Here is a 19,343-nt window from a genome sequence, read left to right as displayed (position 1 = left end):
CTAGGCTGGGATATGGCTCTGTGGTAGAGTACTTGCCTAGAATACACAAGATCCTGGGTTCAATCCCCAGGACTATAAATAGCCCCCCACGCTTTAAGTGAGAGTAGCCTTAGAATTATATTTTGCTGATTTGTAGTCTAAAACTCATGAAGTTTGTCACAAGAGTAGACTAATTTGTGTTTGAGATACAAGATTATTCTCTCACTTGCAACCTAGAGATTTTACCTGTTTCACTCATGTCCTGGTTTCCCTATTTTTAAAAAGGTATGTTATCACAAGCCCAAGTACATACCCTTTCCTTAAGTCCCTAAGTCACCCATCTATCAGACCTGAAGCTAGCTGTTGGCCATCAGCTTCTCCCAGGACTGAACTTTCCTATCTAAGAGTTGGGACAGCAACACCAGTCTCACTGTGGATTACAAGGGTGCCTGCTGCAGTACAGGGAAACAAAGCTAATCTGTTTACGTGGATAAGAAGAGACACTTCCCCAGTTCACACAGATCTAAGCATTGTCTACTGCAAAAAAAGGATACCAGCAGAGGACCTGCCATACAGACCCAAGGACCACCCACACTCCCATGGGCATTGCTTTGCCTGAAAGTTTCCCCGCAAAAGTAATGCTGCCAGAACTGACAACAGTTAGTCATCTGTAGTCCAGTCTAGGGTCACATCTGGGGACCCAGAGTATGGAAGGACAAAGTGGGTGCTTCTCTCTTTGGACTAATGTACCCACCAGTTCTCCAGTGCCTAAGAAAATTGCCATGCAGTATGTCCTATGAGCCTAGGCTGACAGTCTTATTATTTTATGATTTTGTTGTTGTGTGAAAGGTTGACAGGCTTTTCTTGCTAATACCAGGATTCACAAACAGAAAGCGCACTCAGAGGCAGCCAGTAGTACCCCATTTGGAGAACGACCGGGATCTGGCAAGTTGAATAAGGACACTTTTGCCCACTTAATGAAAGCCATGGATGAGTTGGATAATATTAACAACATGCCAGAAGGCTTAGACCCTTCAGTTTGGGATCATTTCTGTGCAACCAGACGAGCAAAAGTTGAAAATGAACACAAAGTATGCAATATCATTTTTTATTTCATTTTATTCTCAATATACTAATATCAACTATATAGTATCATTGACCAATGCATACAGAAAAGCTAACGATTTAGATATTAACAATAAAATTACGAAGTAAAATATTAACTTTGATGCTATCAAGGGCCTCAAGCAGGTCTGTTTATAGATCTACACTATCCAAAACTGGGCCACTAGTGATGTGTGGTTATTGTGCACTTGAAATAAATGTGGCCAGTCCTAATTGAGATGTGCTGAAGGTGGAAAATACACACATTTATAAGATTTAGTTTATGGGGGGGGGGGAGAAATATCTCATTAATGTTTTTCATACAGATTTAAGTTCATCTGTTTCATTTTACTTTTAATTAAATGGCTATGGCTCACATTTCATTTCTGTTGGACAACACTGTTACAGATGACCCTGTTTTGCAGACTAGTTATATTAAGCTCACTAGACCAACTTTATAGTTTTTCTAGAAAAGATGTAGCAGAGGGCGGAAATTAGTTTTTCTAGAATAGAAAAGATTAGCAAAGGGCAGAAATTTTGAGAGTATGAATCCGGGGAAAGAATCCTTTCTCTTGCTGATGCTCAAGGGGCTTCCTCCTCCCCTCCCCAGATTCCTACCTTAGTGCCACATAATCAGGCTGGCTTATTTTTGTTGAAGTATCTATGATCTGACAATTTTACCTAAGGGAACAAATGTCAAAAAGATATAAGAAAATTCTAGTTACTTGCATACTTGATTTTCAGCAAGAAGCCAATTATATACACTTTAAAATTTTCATGGAATGTGCCCCGCCAAGTTTTACACACCTTTTATTACATAATGGCAGGAATTTTAATTCTTTTTAATCTTAGAAAGATGGGCTTAAGATTTGGTGTTTTTTTAAAACAAAATTAAAGATGTATGTTTTCTGAATTCAAAGTTTCTGCTGTTGGGTTTCTTCAGGTGAAGCAGAAGGCAGCTGGCTTAGTTGAAATGATGGCTTTCCTCCGGAAGAGAGTTGAGGATGATGAACATGTGCAGCGCGAGATTGAAAAAGTGTTCCATGAACTCCTCCTGTAATGCAAACCTCTCATTCAGGTTTACCTATCCAGTCTTGAGCTGTCTCAGGTGGCAGTGCCCATGGGGAAAATGCCTACTGGCTGTTCACATCTGTGCAAATCCATCCCTCTGAATCCCTTTCAATCCTAGCATTGGGTTGAAAATTTCTATACTAAAGAGCACATTTTGTAAATTTACTCTAATTACTTATACATGAGAATGCATTTTAGCACATCATACATATATAACTTCTCATTTGTCTGGTTATACATGATAGAGTTACACAAGTCACGTAAATCATTTATGCACATAGGGTAATAATGTCAGATTCTTTCTACTATCATTCCAACCCCACGCCCCCTCCCCTCCCTTCACTCCTGAATACCACTATTCTCCCCCACCACCCCCTTGTTGTGAATTAGTATCAGCCTTTGGTTCTTTGGGATCGGCTTATTTTACTTGGCAGAATATTCTCCAGTTGCATCCATTTATTGGCAAATGCCATAATTTCATTCTTCTTTAAGACTAAGGAATATTCCATTGTGTATATATACCAATTGCTTTATCTGTTGAAAGGTTGATTCCATAGTTTAGCTGCTACAAACACTGATGTGGCTGCGTCGCTGTAGTAGGCTGCTGATTTTAAGTCTTTTGGGTATAAACCTAGGAGTGGGGTAACTGGGTCAAATGGTGGTTCCATTCCAAGTTTTCTGAGATATGGCCATACTGCTTTCTATAGTAGTTGCACCCATTTGCAGTCCCACCAGCAATATTTGAGTGTACCTAGACAACATTTATTGTTGCTTGTATTCTTGATGATTGCCATTCTTACTGGAAGAGATGTAATCTCAGTGTAGTTTTGCTTTTCTCTAATTGCTAGGATGTTAGAATATTTTTTCCATATATTTGTTGATTGATTGTATTTCTTCTTCTGTGAAGTGTCTGTTCAGTTCCTTAGCCCATTTATTGATAGGGTTATTTGGGGTTTTTTGGTGTTAAATTTTTTGAGTTCTTTATGTATCCTGGAGATTAATGCTCTGAGTTGAATGTGATAAATTTTTCCCATTCTGTAGGCTCTCTCTTCACATTGTTTCCTTTGCTGTGAAGAAGCTTTTTAAAGTTTGAGTCCATCCCATTTATTGATTTTTGATCTTATTTCTTTTACTCTGTGAGTCTTGCCAAGGTATTCAGTTCCTAAGCCGATATGGTAGAGATCTGTGCCTACTTTTCCTTCCAATAGGCGCAGGGTCTCTGCTCTATTGCCTAAGTGAAAAGAGCACATTTTGTCACATAAGACTTGTTTTAGTATAAAACATGCCACATTGTTCCATTGCTTTTAATATAAAGAAGCAAATTTTAGAAAAATCTTGGTTTTTCTTAAATCTGCCCTTTCCACATAAAATACAACCTGTCTCTACCAGTTGAGTGTGTGGGGGATTAAGACATATAAACTATGTGGAACATTAAGCACATGTCCAAGCAGTGACCACACAGACACCTCCCAGCTCCATGTTTTTCAGGGACAGTGTTGTTTTTTACTGAGTGATTTGCATACTCTTAAGTCCCTGCTTCAAAAGGTCACACTGAGGGCTGGGCTTGTGGCTCAGAGGTAGAGCGCTCGCCTAGCATGCGTGAGACACTGGGTTACGGGGTTGGATCCTCAGCACCACGTAAAGTAAAACAAAGACATTATGTCCATCTGTAACTTAAGAAAAAAAAAAAAAGGCCATATTGATGACTTCATGGATAAATTTCATCTCTGATATTCCCAAATTCATCATCACTCACCATTTTTAGATCTAGACTTCTAGACTACCGGGAGAAATATGAATTTTGCACAATTAGATTTGATAAGTAGCACATGGATTAAATATTGTTAGTACAGTATCAGAAATCAACAAAGTCAACTTTAATGGACTCTAAACACTTGGCAGCATCTCTATATTTTCATTTTTATTATTTATTTATTGCACTAGGAATGAACCCCAAGGCTCTTTATCACTAAGTTCCATCCCTAGTCCTTTTTATTTTTTATTCTGAGACAGGATCTTGCTAAGTTGCTGAGGTTGGCCTTGAACTTGCAATCTTCCTGCTTCAGGCTCCCCCATCACTGGGATTACAGATATGCACCACTATGCCTGGCTTTACCTTTATTTTTATTACAATCAAAATCCTACCATCTTTTCTTAATCCTAAAGTAAAAATTTGTGGATGTATTTCTGTCCATAGTATTCTCTGAACAATTCAATTATATTGCAAATCAGTAGGATGGAGTATCACTGGGGTGTCCAGGAAAGCTAATCATTTGGGAAAATATTCTTCACACTAATCTCCAGGATGTTCTCTTTTAGCTGATCTGAATTTTATATTAAATTTGATATGTAAATGTACTATACCTACTTATTTAAAGCCTATTTCCATTTAGATTACAGGAGGAGAAAGTGAAATTCCAGTTGAATTTGACCATCCAAATTCTTCTTAAACAAGGACAAGTAGAACTAGAGAATTTCCAACTAATCCTGGAGTATTCTGATGCAATTCTCATGAATAAGACCATAATTGAAGACTTGAATTCTGTAATTCGGGTAGTTATACTTTACATTATTCCCTCATTTCCACGACAAATAAATTTTTTATCTTTATTTTTATGTGGTGTTGAGGATCAAAATGAGCGTGCCACCTAGGTTCAATCTTCAGCACCACATTAAGAGAATTATCTCTGTGATTCAAGTATTTTCTGAGAGTAACATTCAACTTCAAATCTTCTATAATTTCGCATGCAGAACCATGTTATATGAATATCAAATACTTTTTTTTTTAAGACTCAAGGTCAAAAGAAAGTTGCTAGCATGATGGAAAGTAAAGAGATACACAAAGGAATATATCAAATTGAGTGGGAACATAAGAAAATGGAGATGAAAATGGAAGACCTAAATCAGAAGGCCTGGGATATTCAGATGCTGTTTTTTTCAAGACAGCGTCAAAAGGCAAGTTCTCCCTGCCCTCTACACAGTTTTAATTTTATCCATTAATACATTTGTTCATTTAACTGGCATTTAATAAGAAGCCTCCATGATGTCTATTCTGAGCCAGAAGTCTTTCCTAGGTGAATATGTGAATGAGTTATTTTTCTTCCAGTAGTTATGTCTGTTGCCTACACATCTTCATGACCCATTCAGTAGCACAGTTCTCTTATAGTTCACTAAAGATTTCCTATTTGTTAAATCCAGGGCTTCTTTTCCCAGTCTCTATCAGCCTTCAATTCTTTGTAGCATTTGACCACCTTAATTACTCATTCCTTTGTCTTGTATGACCCCCATTTTCTCCTCTCTTTCCTCTAATGTCATTCTTTAAGAGTGTGCCTTAGTCTGGGCATAGTAAAACATGCCTGAATTTGAAGAGCTGGGGCAAGAGGACCCCAACCCCAAGTTGGAGGCCAGCATGACAAACTCAGCAAGATCCTATCTCAAAAATAAAAAGGACTTGGAGATGTAACTCAGTGGCATAGCACCCCTGGGTTCCTGGGTTCAATCCCCAATGCCACAAAGAAAGAGAAAGGAGAAGGAAAAAAAAAAAAAAATCAGCCTTAGCACTATTTTCCCCCATGTCCTCTCCTTTGAGGATCCACCTCTATATTTCTAACAGTGATCACATCTAAAGTTGAATCTAAGCTCTCTGGATTCCAATCTAACCCTCCATCCGTGACTTCCCTCAAATTCTGTTTTATTCCCCACTGACAGCTCCTCTACTTTCATTGGTTTTCATTGGTATACCACTATCAGATTTTTTCCCCATAGTTCTGGGTATTAATCTCATTTCCTACTATTAGTACTCTCAAACCAAATGGAGTACCAATTTTTTTTAGGCTTCTACCTCTGTGTCTTTGCTCATACCAATTCTTCTATCTGGAAAAACATTCTTTTTTTAAATTTTATCATCCCAAACCTACCACTTTTTTCCATGTTTTGTTTAAACATCACTTCCTTGTAAAGCCTCTCTTGATTTCCCAAGTGTGGAAAAATGCTGTGAATTTGCATAAATCTCTATCTTCTCTTTTTTTTGAAGAGTAAGTCATGCTACATATCTTTTTTTTATTTCCCTCAGTATCTTTAACCGGAACACTGTTAATGTGGGTAACTTGTTTGATGAGCTGAAAGAAAATAGACTCAATCAACTCAATATTTGCTTTGCAAAACAATAATTTTCAGAACTAAAAAAAAAAAAAAAAATCTTTATAAGGTCTGAAATAGTGGTACACTCCTATATAGGAGGCAAGAAGATCTAGCCTCAGCAACGTAGCAAAGACACTGTCCCAAAATAAAATAAAAGGACCTGGGAGTGTGGCTCATTGGTAGAGGGCCTCTAGGTTCACTCTCTAGTATTGTAAGGAAAACAAAATATCTTTATGTATTTACCCATTCAAAGAAAGAGAAAAAATATCCTTATTTGTGGGTTTTTTTTCCTCTTGAAGTACCTAAATGAATCGAACTACGAGACTCTGATTGCTATTCAGATTGGAATAATGGAGCAAACCATTCAAGTTATAGATAAGGTAAGTCTCAATGATATTGATCACTGTAATCCCAAGAGTTGTGGATTCTTTGAGCAAAGCAATCAGTGTTTCCGACAGAACCTAACAAAACCTTGCTTATTTCCCAGTTTTCAAAGTAATTACAGGTCTCTGAATAATAGTGTCTTTGCAACCATAACCAGTGGCATAGACTAAAGCATATATTTTTATATGTAGATGGACAATTAAATAAATACCTTTATTTAATTTATTTATCTTTATGTGGTGCTGAGGATTGAAACCAGGGCCTCAAGCACGCCACCACTGAGCCACAACCCCAGCCCCGAAGCACATTTTTAAAGATTAAAATTAACCTCTAGGGACATATCTGAGCAGTTAGGTTATGTTATAATTTTACAGTAAGTGTTGGTAATTTTCCTTGGCATTGTAAAAGCTTTGTCTTAACTGAAAAACAAATGCTTAATTTTGATTATGTAGTACGTGTAATATGAAAACAAAGTAATCTCAAATATTATCTCATTTTTAAGAACATACAAAAAGTTTTGTAAATTGTAGTATTAACATACCATTCTATCTTTAAACAAATAATTTGAGTGACTACTATATCATTCTATCTTTAAACAAATAATCTGAGTGACTACTAGGGACAGACAGTACACCGGGCACTGGGGATATGGTGTAAGATGTTATCTTAGTGATGATAACTTTTTTTATATATAAATTACATTTTTTTTTCAAAATTATTTTGTGGGTCTTCATGGGAATAAAACTTTCAGACCCACAAAAAGAATGTCGAAAACTGCAAAAAACTACTCAAAAAATTGGAAAAATTCAGTAATCAAAAAGATGTAGCAAATTACACTCTAAGCTGCAATCTACGAGAAGAGTTGGTAGCTGTGTCCGAGAGAAAAGACATCTGCAATGCAATGGGTAAGCTTTTTCCCTTTAATCAACAATAGATTTTCTTTAAAGTCTATACTCCTGAAAACTTTAGTTATAAAGCTACCAGTGTGTCTTCCATACAACTGACTTGAGTGCTGTTCCTATACCCTAAAGCATTAATAATAATCCAACTTATTCCTTCCTTCTTCACTTTTGGGATAGGGACGCAACTGACTTGTGAAAAGATTGTCAAAGAACGATATAAAAACATGGTGCAACAACAGAAGCTGACAAATATTTCAAAACAACAGGCTGAACAGATTTCAATACTACAAGCAGAAGTTGAAAGATTAAGGATGAAAACATTTCCTGCTCTTGTTCAAATGTAAAAGGCTAGCAAGAAAAACAAAGCCAAACTAATTATTGCAAAAATGATTTCTTTTTCTTTCATATTGGGAAACTTAAATTAGTCACTTCTTAGTTGCAGGTTTTCAATAGCAAATTGTTTGATTTTAGCCTTAATTAGCATGTAAATTTTTGTCTTGCATGAATAAATGTGTAAAATACTGGAAATTGTTTTTATTCAAAAACAAGATTTTTTAAACCATAAAGTATTCGAGATTTATTTTAATTTTATTTAAAATTACTAAAAATGTGGAATTTTTCCCCATTCTATTAATAAAGATAAAACTGTTGACTTTTTCCAAGCTTTAACTCATTTGTAAATTATGACATATTTTGAGAATATAATTTTCAAACAGAGTTCTAATTTGTGCTCTATCCAATAAGCATTTAGTAAACAAGGAAAAAATGTTCTCATTTCCATTAAATAATTTTTATCATTTTACTCATGTAGATGATATGAAAACACTAACTGGCAGAAAACTTTTTCACCCTTCCACAGCCAGTAAACTGCTGCATTATAAGGTGATACCATTGGGATCACTGACCACATTCTCCAAGTGATATCACTGCTTCATTGTTCTGCAATTTATAAACTAAACGTTAAGTTTAATCCACACTACCACTTCCAGAGAGCTATTATATAAAACCTTCCATTTAGGTTGGGTGTATTGGTTACCACCTCTAATCCTAGCAACTTGAGAGGCTGAGGCAACTTAGCAAGACCCCGTCTCAAAATAAAAAAAAAATTAAAAGGTCTGGGGATGTAGTTCAGTGGTAGAATGTCCCTGGGTTCAATCCCCAGCACTGAAATAACAAGGAAAAAAAATCCATTTAGAAAACAACTAAGGTTCAATTGATCACCCACATAGTGATTAGTGCTGGATAGTGATGGTGAAGTAAATGATTGAACCATCATCATTTTGGTTACTCTTTAAATTTGGCACAAAGCAAGGGTTTAGCCCTCTTTTTTAACTTATAAAAATGTGGTATTCAGTGGTTTTCAATAAATGGAGGTAAAATTCACCAAAACGATAAAAAGTAAGACTACCCAAGAGCATCCTCAGACCTCAAACTATATTCCATAAGCCCCATTCATCCACCATAATCTACCTCCTATTTCTCAAGTGCCCATTGTGCTGTTGGGGTCCTCAGCTAGGGCTAGGTGCAAATGCCTTAAATTCCATTATCATTTCCTCAGCTCTCCCAGAACCAGAGTCCCGCTCATGCTATAATTCCCACCAGCAGACACATAATGGTGACTCCAGAAAATGGAAGCTACAGCCTCCAAGAGCTAATCAACACTACCACCAGCAACAACATGATTCCTCTGCCACATTTAGGCTGAATGAGAAGCAGTGATAGAAGCTGGCTAGTAGCCACTAGAATAGTACAGCTCCCCAGGAGTGTCCAACTAGAAATCCCAGGAGAGGCTCATGTGAGGCTGGGGCCAGTCCTCTAGGATTTACAAATGCCAATGGCAATGTCAGTATCAAGCAGGAATTTGTGTGTAGTGGTGATGGGGGATGGTATTGAAATGGATGCAAGAGTAGGGCCCTAGTTCCCCTGCTGTGCCAAACATTAAAAGATTTGTAGATCAAGACAGAGGGACCTAGGTTCAAAGTGAGGAACATTTGGGGGAGGGCTACTGTTTACCAACTAGCAGCCAAATACTTTTTTTCAAGTAAATAAAGCTGTTAGCCCCTAAAGGCAGAAATTCAAAAAACCTGTCAGAATAACTGGCAATTAGAACCAAGAAACTAATTCACAAAGATCTCTCTATCTCTATCCTTCGGTAAGCGCACACACCACCCTTCAAGAATGTCAGCTCTGCAGCTTCCAAGTTTATATATAATAGCTCCAGCCACAAATAGGTGAGGTTTCTTTCCCTGAGCTCAATTTTAAATTCTGTGACTGGGCCAGCTTGGGTCATATCTCCACATACAGCCAGGATGAAAAGGTACAGTTGTGAAACTTGGCAGCACAAATCCATCCCTGTGAAGATGGGTTTATGGCTAAGGCACTGTGAACTGAATGGACACTCTCAGTTCATTTCACAGATGAAACTAGAATGTAGATGAATATGAAGGACCTCATATGCCAGGATACCTTGATATAGTTTCCTAAGAAACAGTCATTTCACTAAAGGAGGAATATGAGAAATTTCAAAGACAAAAACAATATAATTTTGGACATATGTTTAATAACCCTATTAGAGCAGCAGATGAAAAGATGTGGAAAATGAATGGAAACAAAGATTCATAAACTTAGAAGAGGGACTTTTTAACTACCAATATGTAGAGTGAATTAGATAATTTTCTTATGTTCACATATGACCACACAACCAATTTAACTCCACATCATGTTCAACCACAAGAATGGCATCTAATTAAAATGTTATACTCCATGTATGTATAATGTCAAAATAGTACACTCTACTGTCATGTATATCTAAAAAGAACAAATTAAAAAACAAAAACAATCCAACACTGCACCAGGAGCATGATTCCCCTAACACATTTAGCCACCATCACCACCACTCCCTGCCTGCCTGCCACCCGCCCCGCCCCCACTCAGACCCTCCTCCCACCGCTCCACCCTACAAAGCAGTAATGATTGACAGAGGCAGGCTGGTTAGCAGTACAATAATACAACTCCTCTGGGGTTCCCATCTAGAATGAACTATTTTTAAACATTGAAAATAAAACTTTTTGCTACTAAAAGCAAAATGATTTATTAACACTAGTTGCCAAAACTATCCAAATTCCTTTTTAAATATGATTTTTTTTGAATGTCAAGTTTTCTTTACCAAATCTACCCTAAACATTGAATTTTCGAACTTAAAATTTATACATTTGGGCTGGGGTTGTGGCTCAGCAGTAGAGTGCTCGCCTCGCACGTGCGGGATCCTGGGTTCGATTCTCAGCACCACATAAAAATAAATAAGTGAAATAAAGTTATTGTATCCAACTACAACTAAAAAATAAATAATAAAAAAAATTTATACATTTCACAGGGCTGGGTTTGTGGCTCAGCGGTAGAACGCATGCCTTGCACGTGTGAGGCACTGGGTTCGATCCTCAGCACCACATAAAAATAAGTAAAGGTATTGTGACCATCTACAACGAAAAAAAAAAAATTATAGATTGTCCTAAACTGATAGTCATCAAGATACCTTCCTCTAAGCCCTAATGTGCAAATCTCCCCTTTAAAATGTGCAAGTATCATTTTCAAAGATATTTCTCAAAAAAAAAATTATGAATTAAACACCTGCAAATTCTTCTTCACTTCTATTAAAATGCAGCAGTGTATCATCCAACCCATAGAGGTCTATCAATTGAGTAAGGGTTATTTTCTTCTCTTCCGACATGAGTGACTGCAGCTCATAAAGCAACAGCTGGCTACAGTTTCTCCACTTTGATATTAATATCTCTAACTGAGACAGGTTATTCTGAAACAGAAAACAAAACAAATCAATGAATGTTAAGTCAATAATCAGATGATCATGATATTTTAACTTACTTAATCAAAGCTGTTAAATGTAATGTACATCTAAGTTAAAGGCAATCATCATCCTGGGGATGAATAAGACATTTACCTAGCAAATGGTAGAATGGTTGTAAGCACAATGGTTACAGTGTCACTCCCTTGAGTTCTACGGCTATTCAGGATCTGGGCCAACCTTACCCTCTGGGAAAAAACGGATTATTAAACTATATAGAGAAATGATAACACACTTAAAAATAGTCCACTTTTTATAGTAGTTATACTTTTAAACTATGTCCTTATGATGCTGTACCTTCCACCTAATTTTGCTGCGAGCCCAAAAGTTCAAAAAACGACAATATATAAAGTTTTTTCTATTTGATATTTCATAAATGTCATGTTTAGGAAACTCCTAAAACTTCAAAAAGAGCAAATGATATGTTATTCCATCATTTATTCCACATTGTTGAGGAAACATGAATTATTACATATTCAGAAATTATCCAAGTAATAGAGGCTTCTTCCTTCTAAGAACCAGGGTTCTATACAATTCAACCTATCTGAGTTAAAACCTAAAATCTAATATATATTTTTTGTTGTTTTCAAACTGCCTAAGACATTTTAATTCCTTGGAAGAAACATAGTATCATTACTAAAAATAGTTTTTATTATACTGTGAACACTTTTGATTTTATTCACTGTCAGTAGTCACTTCTGTTCCCATTATACTTTCATCTAACATTTGATACATCTAATATTGCTGTGGGTTGTAAACTAGAGAAAATCTCCTACTGCGTTATCAAATGAAAACTGGGACATTTTCTTTAAAAGTTTCATTGGTATTGGTCTCTCTTACTCAACCCTAAACTGATGACATTTTTCTGTTATTTATTATGCTAAAATAAATTTGCTTCCTATTTTTGAAATTACTTTTACACAATTTATGCAAAAACTTATGATTATGCAATGGTTCTTAAAATCTCACCTTTGATCTATACATTTTGACTAGTTTTAGCCTCCGAAGCAGCTCTTCTTTGTCACGAACCTGCTTCACCAATAGTGCTTTTTCTTCATTTAATCCTTGTTTAGGTTTCTCAATCACAGAATCAACGGGCTCAGATTTACATGCACTGACATTCTTGACTGTATTTTTCAATTGTGCATTTTCTTCAGATTCACTGCCTTTGTTTTTAGAACTTTGAGATTCCAAGCTGTTTTCTACTGTTGAAGATGCCGGTTTCTCTGAAAAATTCTGATCATTTTCTTTCTTCTCTACTTTAAGACGTTTTATCACACTACAAGAATTAGATGAAATTCTTGTCTTCTTTACTTTGTCTTTAAGTGTTGCACTTGTAGGCTGAAAAGGGAACGACATTAAAAATAAAAACATTCATCAAGAGAAACACTTCCAAAGAAAATAAGCCAACTAGAAATAACAATCTTAACATTTCTATGGTAGGTACCACTAGCTGGTTTTTCTGTCTCCATGCATCTAAAGCAAGCATGACAAAATGTCTAATTTTCAGACACTCCATTAGTTTCATTTTCTTTTACCTTAGCAAGATCAACACCTTTCTAAAACAGTGTTGAGACATTTATCCCAGTATTAGCTGGAGTTGCAGCTCAATGGTAGAGTGCATACCCAGCATGTGCAAAGCCCTGTGTTCAAACTTCAATACTACAAAAAAAAAATTTTTAAAAACCAAGCATGGGCCTGACACTATTCCTGACGTTTTGGAATTACTGAGGAAAAGACCTACTGCACCAAAGACTTTCATAAAGGTAATATTGTACAGATTCAAACTTCCTTGATTTGGATCATAATAACCTGAACTTAAACTAAGTGAAAGGGATTCAGAATGAAAATCTGTTAACCATCATGTTAATTACCACTCTTCAATAGACTTAAAACAATCACTGCTACAACACCAGAACCAATTCATTGAAAGAACCAAGACTGTCATACTTCTTTTTGTGAACTATCCGCATCAGGAGATGGTGGATCCACAGAGTCTTGTGGAGTCCTAGCTTTATCTGGTGAACTTTGCATTGTGGAAATGAGATCTTTACTCTCTTCTAAAAAAGAAAAATTATAAAATGAGAATCAGATTAACCATATCATTACAGTTCTCATCTTTTACCACGGCCTTTTTTCATAGTGTACAAAACACCCATAAATAAACTAGCAACTTCTAACTACATAGAGTTGTAATTCAATCTTGCTCCTTTTGCAGTTTCCCACACAGAAACTGTTTTTGGGTTTTTATTTTTATTTTTTGTGTGTGTGTGTGTATATTTCAGAGACCTTGTTTTCCTCTCTCAAAATATCAACATCTGCATTACGGAGAAGAAACAGGAGAGTTAACAACTATCCAGTCAGGAATTCCTTAATTTCATTAAGATCGCTTCATATTTGAATGGAGATACAGCCAAAATCATGACTTGAAAAACATCGGCGGGCCCATCAAGCATCCTGAACCCCGCCAGCTGCGTGATGAGAACCAGTTAACCCTCTAGGCCGGGGGCCTAAGAAATACAGGCCCAACAAACGGAGGTCTGTCCGCGCCGCTTTTAAGCACCAAAAAACTCTGAAAAGGAGACGACGTCGTCTCCTCCAACAAAGAAATCAACTTTAGCAGGGTAAAACAGAGGGGGGGTCCTCCCCGCCTTCCCCCGGCTGCAGAAAGCCCACTACCCCTTCAGACACGAGCCCCCGTCGAAGGAAAGGCGGTACCCCACGACTCCACAGCACACTCCCGAAGCCCAGCTCCCAGGCGCCCCCCAGCCGCGGAGCCCGCCACCTCATCAGCCATCCCCCGCCCCCGCATGCGCGCGCAGCTGCGCCGACAACCAATCCTGCCCCGGGGCGCGGCCGCGCGAGAAATGGAAGGACCAAACATTCGAGTGCGAGGGCGCGAACCTCCACCAGGGGGCGAGATGCGGCCACACGGGAGGCGCCAAGATGTGTGATAGGCAGGGTTGACGGGCGCGCGCGGCTATGCCCCGCCCAGCGCTCCAGGGCGGTGAACGCCGTGCGGGCACGAGCTTCGCGTGGCATCTGGGGCGGGCGGACGGGGCGGGGCTGGGCGTCTGGCCTACCCTGAGCAGGGCGTGCTCCCTTTCGCGGCTCCGCTGGCCTTTTTTCCCCGTCAACCGCCTTCCCTACCTGCATCCTTGTTTGTGTCCCCAGCACCGTCCTCCCGGTTGATTTCGGGCTTGTCTGCGCGCTCACCACAGCACTTGCTTTCCTCAGACATGGCGGGACCCGAATTGTACAGCTCACAAACGCTCCAAAGGGCAGAGACCGCCAAAGAGCAGCGATGGGTTCCAACCTGTGGAGAATCAAACGTACAAGAAACCCACCGAGTCCCCACACGTTCTGCTGAGATAGTTCCTAGCTTTATTTTGCTGCCCAAAACTCAGCAGTCGCCTCACTACGCTTTCCACTGCGTCCACCTCAAAACTCACACCCCTTAGAACGTTGCTTCCTACCAGTTAGCCAAATGCGAGCTAAAATGAAGACAACTGAACTTGCCCTGGCGCAGTACCGGAAGGAGAATGAGCGCTGAGGACGATTGGGTGGGTCCAGAAGGAGGACGCTGGGGGTGCGCACGGCCCTTGCTGAGCCCTGGTTGGCTGCGCTCTTGGCTGGAAAACGCAGTTTCCGGTGTTGCGACGTGCTGTTGCCACGCAACTGCCAAGAGAGCGAATTTGGGTGGAGCGCTGGGCTGAGGAAAAGGCCGCTATGTAGCTTCTGAGTCATGGGGAAGTTGGGAATTTGAAGGAGCCAGTGTTTTCAGTCTTAGCGAGTGGCCATTTTGAGTCTTTATATTCTACTAGGTCTGATAATAATGGCTTAGAAGCAGCCAGAAGGAAGTAACTGGAGTCCTGAGCGGTCAGGTGTAAATACAGGACCCGAAGAAAACGTAATGCACTGATTTGGAGCGTAAATGTCGGCGTTGGACTGTGTAGGTCCAAGCCGAGGCTCCTCATTTTGTCTCCTTTGTTATGTAGTAACCGTTATTTCCCCCTGGGCAAAGGGAATTCGTGAGAGGCCACTAACAGTCAAGTTTATTCACCGGTCCCTGATTTAAAGGAATGGATCACGCAAACTTTCACTCTTTCTCTTCTCTTTCCCCCGCCAAAAAAAAAAAAAAAAAAAAAAAAAAACACGGCCGGGGGGAGGGGGCGGAGGGCGCTAAAAAAGAAAAAAAAAAGGTGCTGTGATTGATTCTAAATCTCGGATTTGGCTAACTAGTGTGAAGCCACGTTCCCCACAGATCTCAATATGTACATTTTTTTTCCTTTACTTATCCCCTGGCATGCGTTCATCTCGTTGAATAAAGCAGAATGATTTGTCCTGACAATAGAAGCACAATGCAGACTCCGCATATTCTTTACACCTAGGGGCATAAGGGTGAGTTGTTTTTATGAGTCCTTAAAATCAGCTGCTCCCAAATCCTTTTATAGTTACAACCTAGAGCTGTGTTTTTGCTGGCTGCATAAAGAAAAACAACATCTTGCCTTGCAAATGTTCTGACTTGTTTTTTATATGAATCGGTATATTAAAACAAGATTGTTTGGCCCGAGTTTCAAAGCTTCAGAATGAGTCCTCAGAAAAATCTGAATTCAGAAATGTGCATTTGTTGACGCCCATCTCTGACTTGTACATGTTGTTAGGAAAAAAAAAATGAACTCCCCTTTACTGAATTTGTATTACTCATGTTACATACAAAATTGGAGATCCACTTTCCACTCTCAACTTAGTGTAAAATAAATGGATTTTAGACAGCCCCTGTAGCTTTCATGTACCTTTAGATAAAGCCTAACCAACGTCTCTGTGACTTTAGTGACCGGAAATCCATTTGACTGTGAAGAGTTTGGTATATCTGATGCAGGATGTTGTATGTTTCAAATGGAACTTTTCAAGTAGGAAAGAACACTGCCCAATTGAGCCAGAAAGCAAAGGCTCCATACCCTGCCATAGAGAACAATTTAAGCACTAGAATTAAAAGATAATTAATTGTGATTAATAGCAACCTAAGTCAGACTTTCTGCATGTTTTTAAATTTCTTCAATACCCTAGGCTACTGTTGGCCCTTTTGTTATTCACCAGGGAGTGGCAAAATGCTTCTTCCATTCTTGTCTATGATTACTGTTGGTGCGATGATGACATAGACCTAAAAATCTTTATGAGTTTATTTTATTATTCTTTTTTAATGACAAGAAAACAATAGTGAATAGTCTTCTCTTTCTCTCCTCCCCCTCAAGCATACACACACACACACACACAAATGTACTTTTTGTCCACAATTTAAGTTTTCATTTTAGTAGAATTCTTTTTTTTTAAATTTCTCAGGTTTAGCATTAGTTTTTAAATCTTAATAATCTCAGGATGATATAAATCTATTCCACAGACTTCTTATATTGACCAAAAAAAGGTGTCTTGTAGACATAGCTAGGATCTGTAGGAATTTTTTAAGACTATCAATTTTTAAGACCATTTTATTTTTAAAAATCCATTTGAGTGAGGAATTGTGCAAAATTCATATGATTAAGTTGATTTATAATGTCCGTGAGGATGAATTAAAGAAACTGAATTCAGATTCGTTACAGAGGAAAATCTGCTAAATTTCCTTAACTGGCTTTTTTAAAAAAAAAAAAAATTTTAGTTGTAGATGGATACAATACCTATATTTATTTATTTTTATGTGGTGCTAAGGATAGAACCCAGTGTCTCACACTTAACTAGGCAAGTGCTCTACCACAGAGCCACAACCCAGTCCCCCTTAACTGACTTTAAATATTAGTTATGACATTTTCTTTTTCTTGAAAATCATCTTCAAAAATTCTTCTGTAGTTTTCTCTTCCTGTGAATTCCAAATGTACTTACAGACCTATGCATGGAACAGAGGTGTTTTAGTGGTCTGTCATTTCATAGATGTCTCTTTGAGAATAATTAACAAATAATTTCTTCCTCTGTTACCTAAAAATCTCTTCTAGGATTCCAAAAGTGTAATTGCCTCACTTGTAGAGACTATTGAAGACTTAGTTACCAAATGGTGATCTTTGTGAGTTAACTGATTAATTTTTTTGCCAAGTTAAGCGAGAAAGGAGTCTTGCTTAACTTGGGATTGAAGCAATCCCAAAATGAAGGAGCTCTAGATTTAGTTCTTAGGCAAGCCTCAGAGATTGCCTTACTGAATAGAGTGGTTACTTAGAACACGGACATGGGGGGAGGCTCAATATTGTTAGTGTGATAAAAATCTTTCCATGATCAGGCATCCAGAACATTTATCTAATAACTAATATTCAGGATAACATAAAGAACAAAAACCTAAAGAGCTCGCCTCACTAAAGTTCCTATTCTTTTTATTCTACCAGATCTGGCTTTTTGTCAAGTCCATTGGAGACTAGAGAAGCAAAAGTGTCTATGATTCACTGCTGTTACTGGGTGTGTTCACTTGGAGAAGAAGAGAGTCATTCAGGTTAGATTAATAATGGTGAGAGAGGAGGTAGGCTGTGTGGATGCCTAGGTGGGGGGATAGTGGCATAGGCACATAGAAAAAAACTAATGAGTATAAAAGTATTGCTCAGGGCCACATCCTTCTCAGATCCTTTATTAACTCAGAAATGTCATCCTTGCATTCATTTGAAGAAAGAAAGGCATTAGATGTCAGCAAATCCTTCAGCAACAGAACTTGTCTTGTAATCATCTTTAACCACCTTGAAGTTTGATAACAACCCCCATGATAATTTCACAGCATTGAAATCTGTTTGAAGTTCCGGTAAACATACCAACTCAGTATTCTACTCTCGTCTCTCATTACTGTTTCAGTCCTGAGGGTATAAAAGGTTTTTTCTTAGTGGGTTTTTGTTGTTTGTTTGTTTTTTAAGATGGAGAAGCAAGATTTTCTTATAATGCCAGGAAAATAAGGAGTTAAGAGAGCATTCTACCAGGTTTTAGGATACTATTGGTAATTTCATTTCCAGTCTTGGAAAACTTCTTGGCAAATTTCTATAAGTATAATGGTACAGCAAATGTGTCACTTTAGCCTAACAAGAAATTTTCTGGTCTGATTCAGCTCTGAGAGCTAGATTGATTTTAATCCCTTTCCCACCATCCCACCAATCAGGAGAAAACATAGTTTGCCACTTCCAAAGGCAACGTAAAATGTCTTACATTTCTACCATCATTTCTACCAACATTATATAATGTTGGAAAAGAAGTATAGAATACAACTCCCTGTACTCTGATATGGTGCTGCAAGACTTTACCCAACTATTTAAACTTTGTCAGCACAAGATTAAGACTGATGATACTTTTCCTTCAACAAAATAAACCTCTAACTCAAATTCTTCCGAATTTTCCTTCCTCCCCAAATTTCTCCTTATGTGCCAGTCTAGTATTAGCCTACCACCTATCAAGATGATGTGGGTTCATCATCTCAGTTTTTTTTAACTTGATGTAAGTACCTAACTCTGAGTTAAACTGTCCTTTCTTTAAGCCACTTTCAATCTTGTTTTTTTTGTTTGTTTGTTTGTTTTTAAAGAGAGAGAGAGAGAATTTTTTAATATTTATTTTTTAGTTTTCGGCAGGCACAACATCTTTGTTTGTATGTGGTGCTGAGGATCGAACCCGGGCCGCACGCATGCCAGGGGAGCGCGCTACCGCTTCACCCACATCCCCAGCCCCTCAATCTTGTTTTAACTTTCTTTTTTTTTAAATAAAGAAGGGTTACTTATACCTGTAATCCCAGCAGCTTGGCAGGCCGAGACAGGAGAATCCCAAGTTCAAAGCCAGCCTCAGTAAAAGCGAGGCACTAAGCAACTAAGTGAGACCCTGTCTTCTAAATAAAATACAAAATAAGGCTGCGGATGTGGCTCAGTGGTTGAGTGCCCCTGAGTACAATCCCTGGT

At 38.2% G+C, this 19,343-nt stretch overlaps 2 protein-coding genes across 8 annotated transcripts in view; one reads left to right on the top strand and one right to left on the bottom strand.

Annotated features, from left to right (window-relative positions):
- Cfap43 (cilia and flagella associated protein 43) overlaps positions 1 to 8,183 on the top strand; it is an 88,695-nt gene extending 80,512 nt beyond the window's left edge. For 4 of the 5 annotated variants that reach the window (XM_048807286.1, XM_048807284.1, XM_048807285.1 and 1 more), the window contains one exon: positions 857 to 1,456. In XM_048807286.1, the coding sequence (XP_048663243.1) occupies positions 857 to 1,115 (259 nt within the window). In that variant the 3' untranslated portion in view covers positions 1,116 to 1,456. Of the gene's footprint in view, positions 1 to 856; positions 1,457 to 2,026; positions 2,140 to 4,547; positions 4,708 to 4,944; positions 5,110 to 6,593; positions 6,675 to 7,429; positions 7,584 to 7,757 lie in introns of those variants that run through there. The other variant, XM_015494760.2, reaches the window with a different exon arrangement.
- On the bottom strand, positions 1,077 to 15,053 carry Sfr1 (SWI5 dependent homologous recombination repair protein 1). 3 transcript variants are annotated; one of them, XM_015494759.2, is made up of 6 exons: positions 14,916 to 15,053; positions 14,590 to 14,755; positions 13,390 to 13,499; positions 12,409 to 12,780; positions 11,208 to 11,388; positions 1,077 to 3,385 (listed from the first exon to the last, which is right to left on the bottom strand). In XM_015494759.2, the coding sequence occupies exons 2-6, from the start codon at positions 14,678 to 14,680 to the stop codon at positions 3,237 to 3,239; spliced, it is 903 nt and encodes a 300-aa protein (XP_015350245.1). In that variant the 5' UTR covers positions 14,681 to 14,755; positions 14,916 to 15,053; the 3' UTR covers positions 1,077 to 3,236. The 3 variants fall into 3 exon arrangements, with proteins under 3 accessions (XP_015350245.1, XP_048663245.1, XP_048663244.1); XM_048807287.1 differs by lacking the exon at positions 1,077 to 3,385 and having other exon boundaries at positions 11,200 to 11,388; XM_048807288.1 differs by lacking the exons at positions 13,390 to 13,499; positions 14,916 to 15,053 and having other exon boundaries at positions 14,590 to 14,909.
- Between the last annotated feature and the right edge of the window lie 4,290 nt (positions 15,054 to 19,343).

Source organism: Marmota marmota, unplaced genomic scaffold (assembly GCF_001458135.2).
Source record: "Marmota marmota marmota unplaced genomic scaffold, marMar, whole genome shotgun sequence".
NCBI classification, from domain to species: Eukaryota; Metazoa; Chordata; class Mammalia; order Rodentia; family Sciuridae; genus Marmota; species Marmota marmota.
The sequence above is the reverse complement of the archived record's forward strand: the minus strand, read 5'-3'. Positions and strand labels throughout refer to the sequence as shown.

Excerpts from the sequence above, each read along its gene's own strand:
- Sfr1 (XM_015494759.2), bottom strand. The coding sequence starts at position 14,680 with ATGTCTGAGGAAAGCAAGTGCTGTGGTGAGCGCGCAGACAAGCCCGAA. Across the intron at positions 11,389-12,408 it reads TCAAAATGTATAGATCAAAG|AATAACCTGTCTCAGTTAGA; the intron begins GTGAGATTTTAA and ends TTTCTGTTTCAG. Across the intron at positions 3,386-11,207 it reads AAGTGAAGAAGAATTTGCAG|GCAATAGAGCAGAGACCCTG; the intron begins GTGTTTAATTCA and ends CTTTTCACTTAG.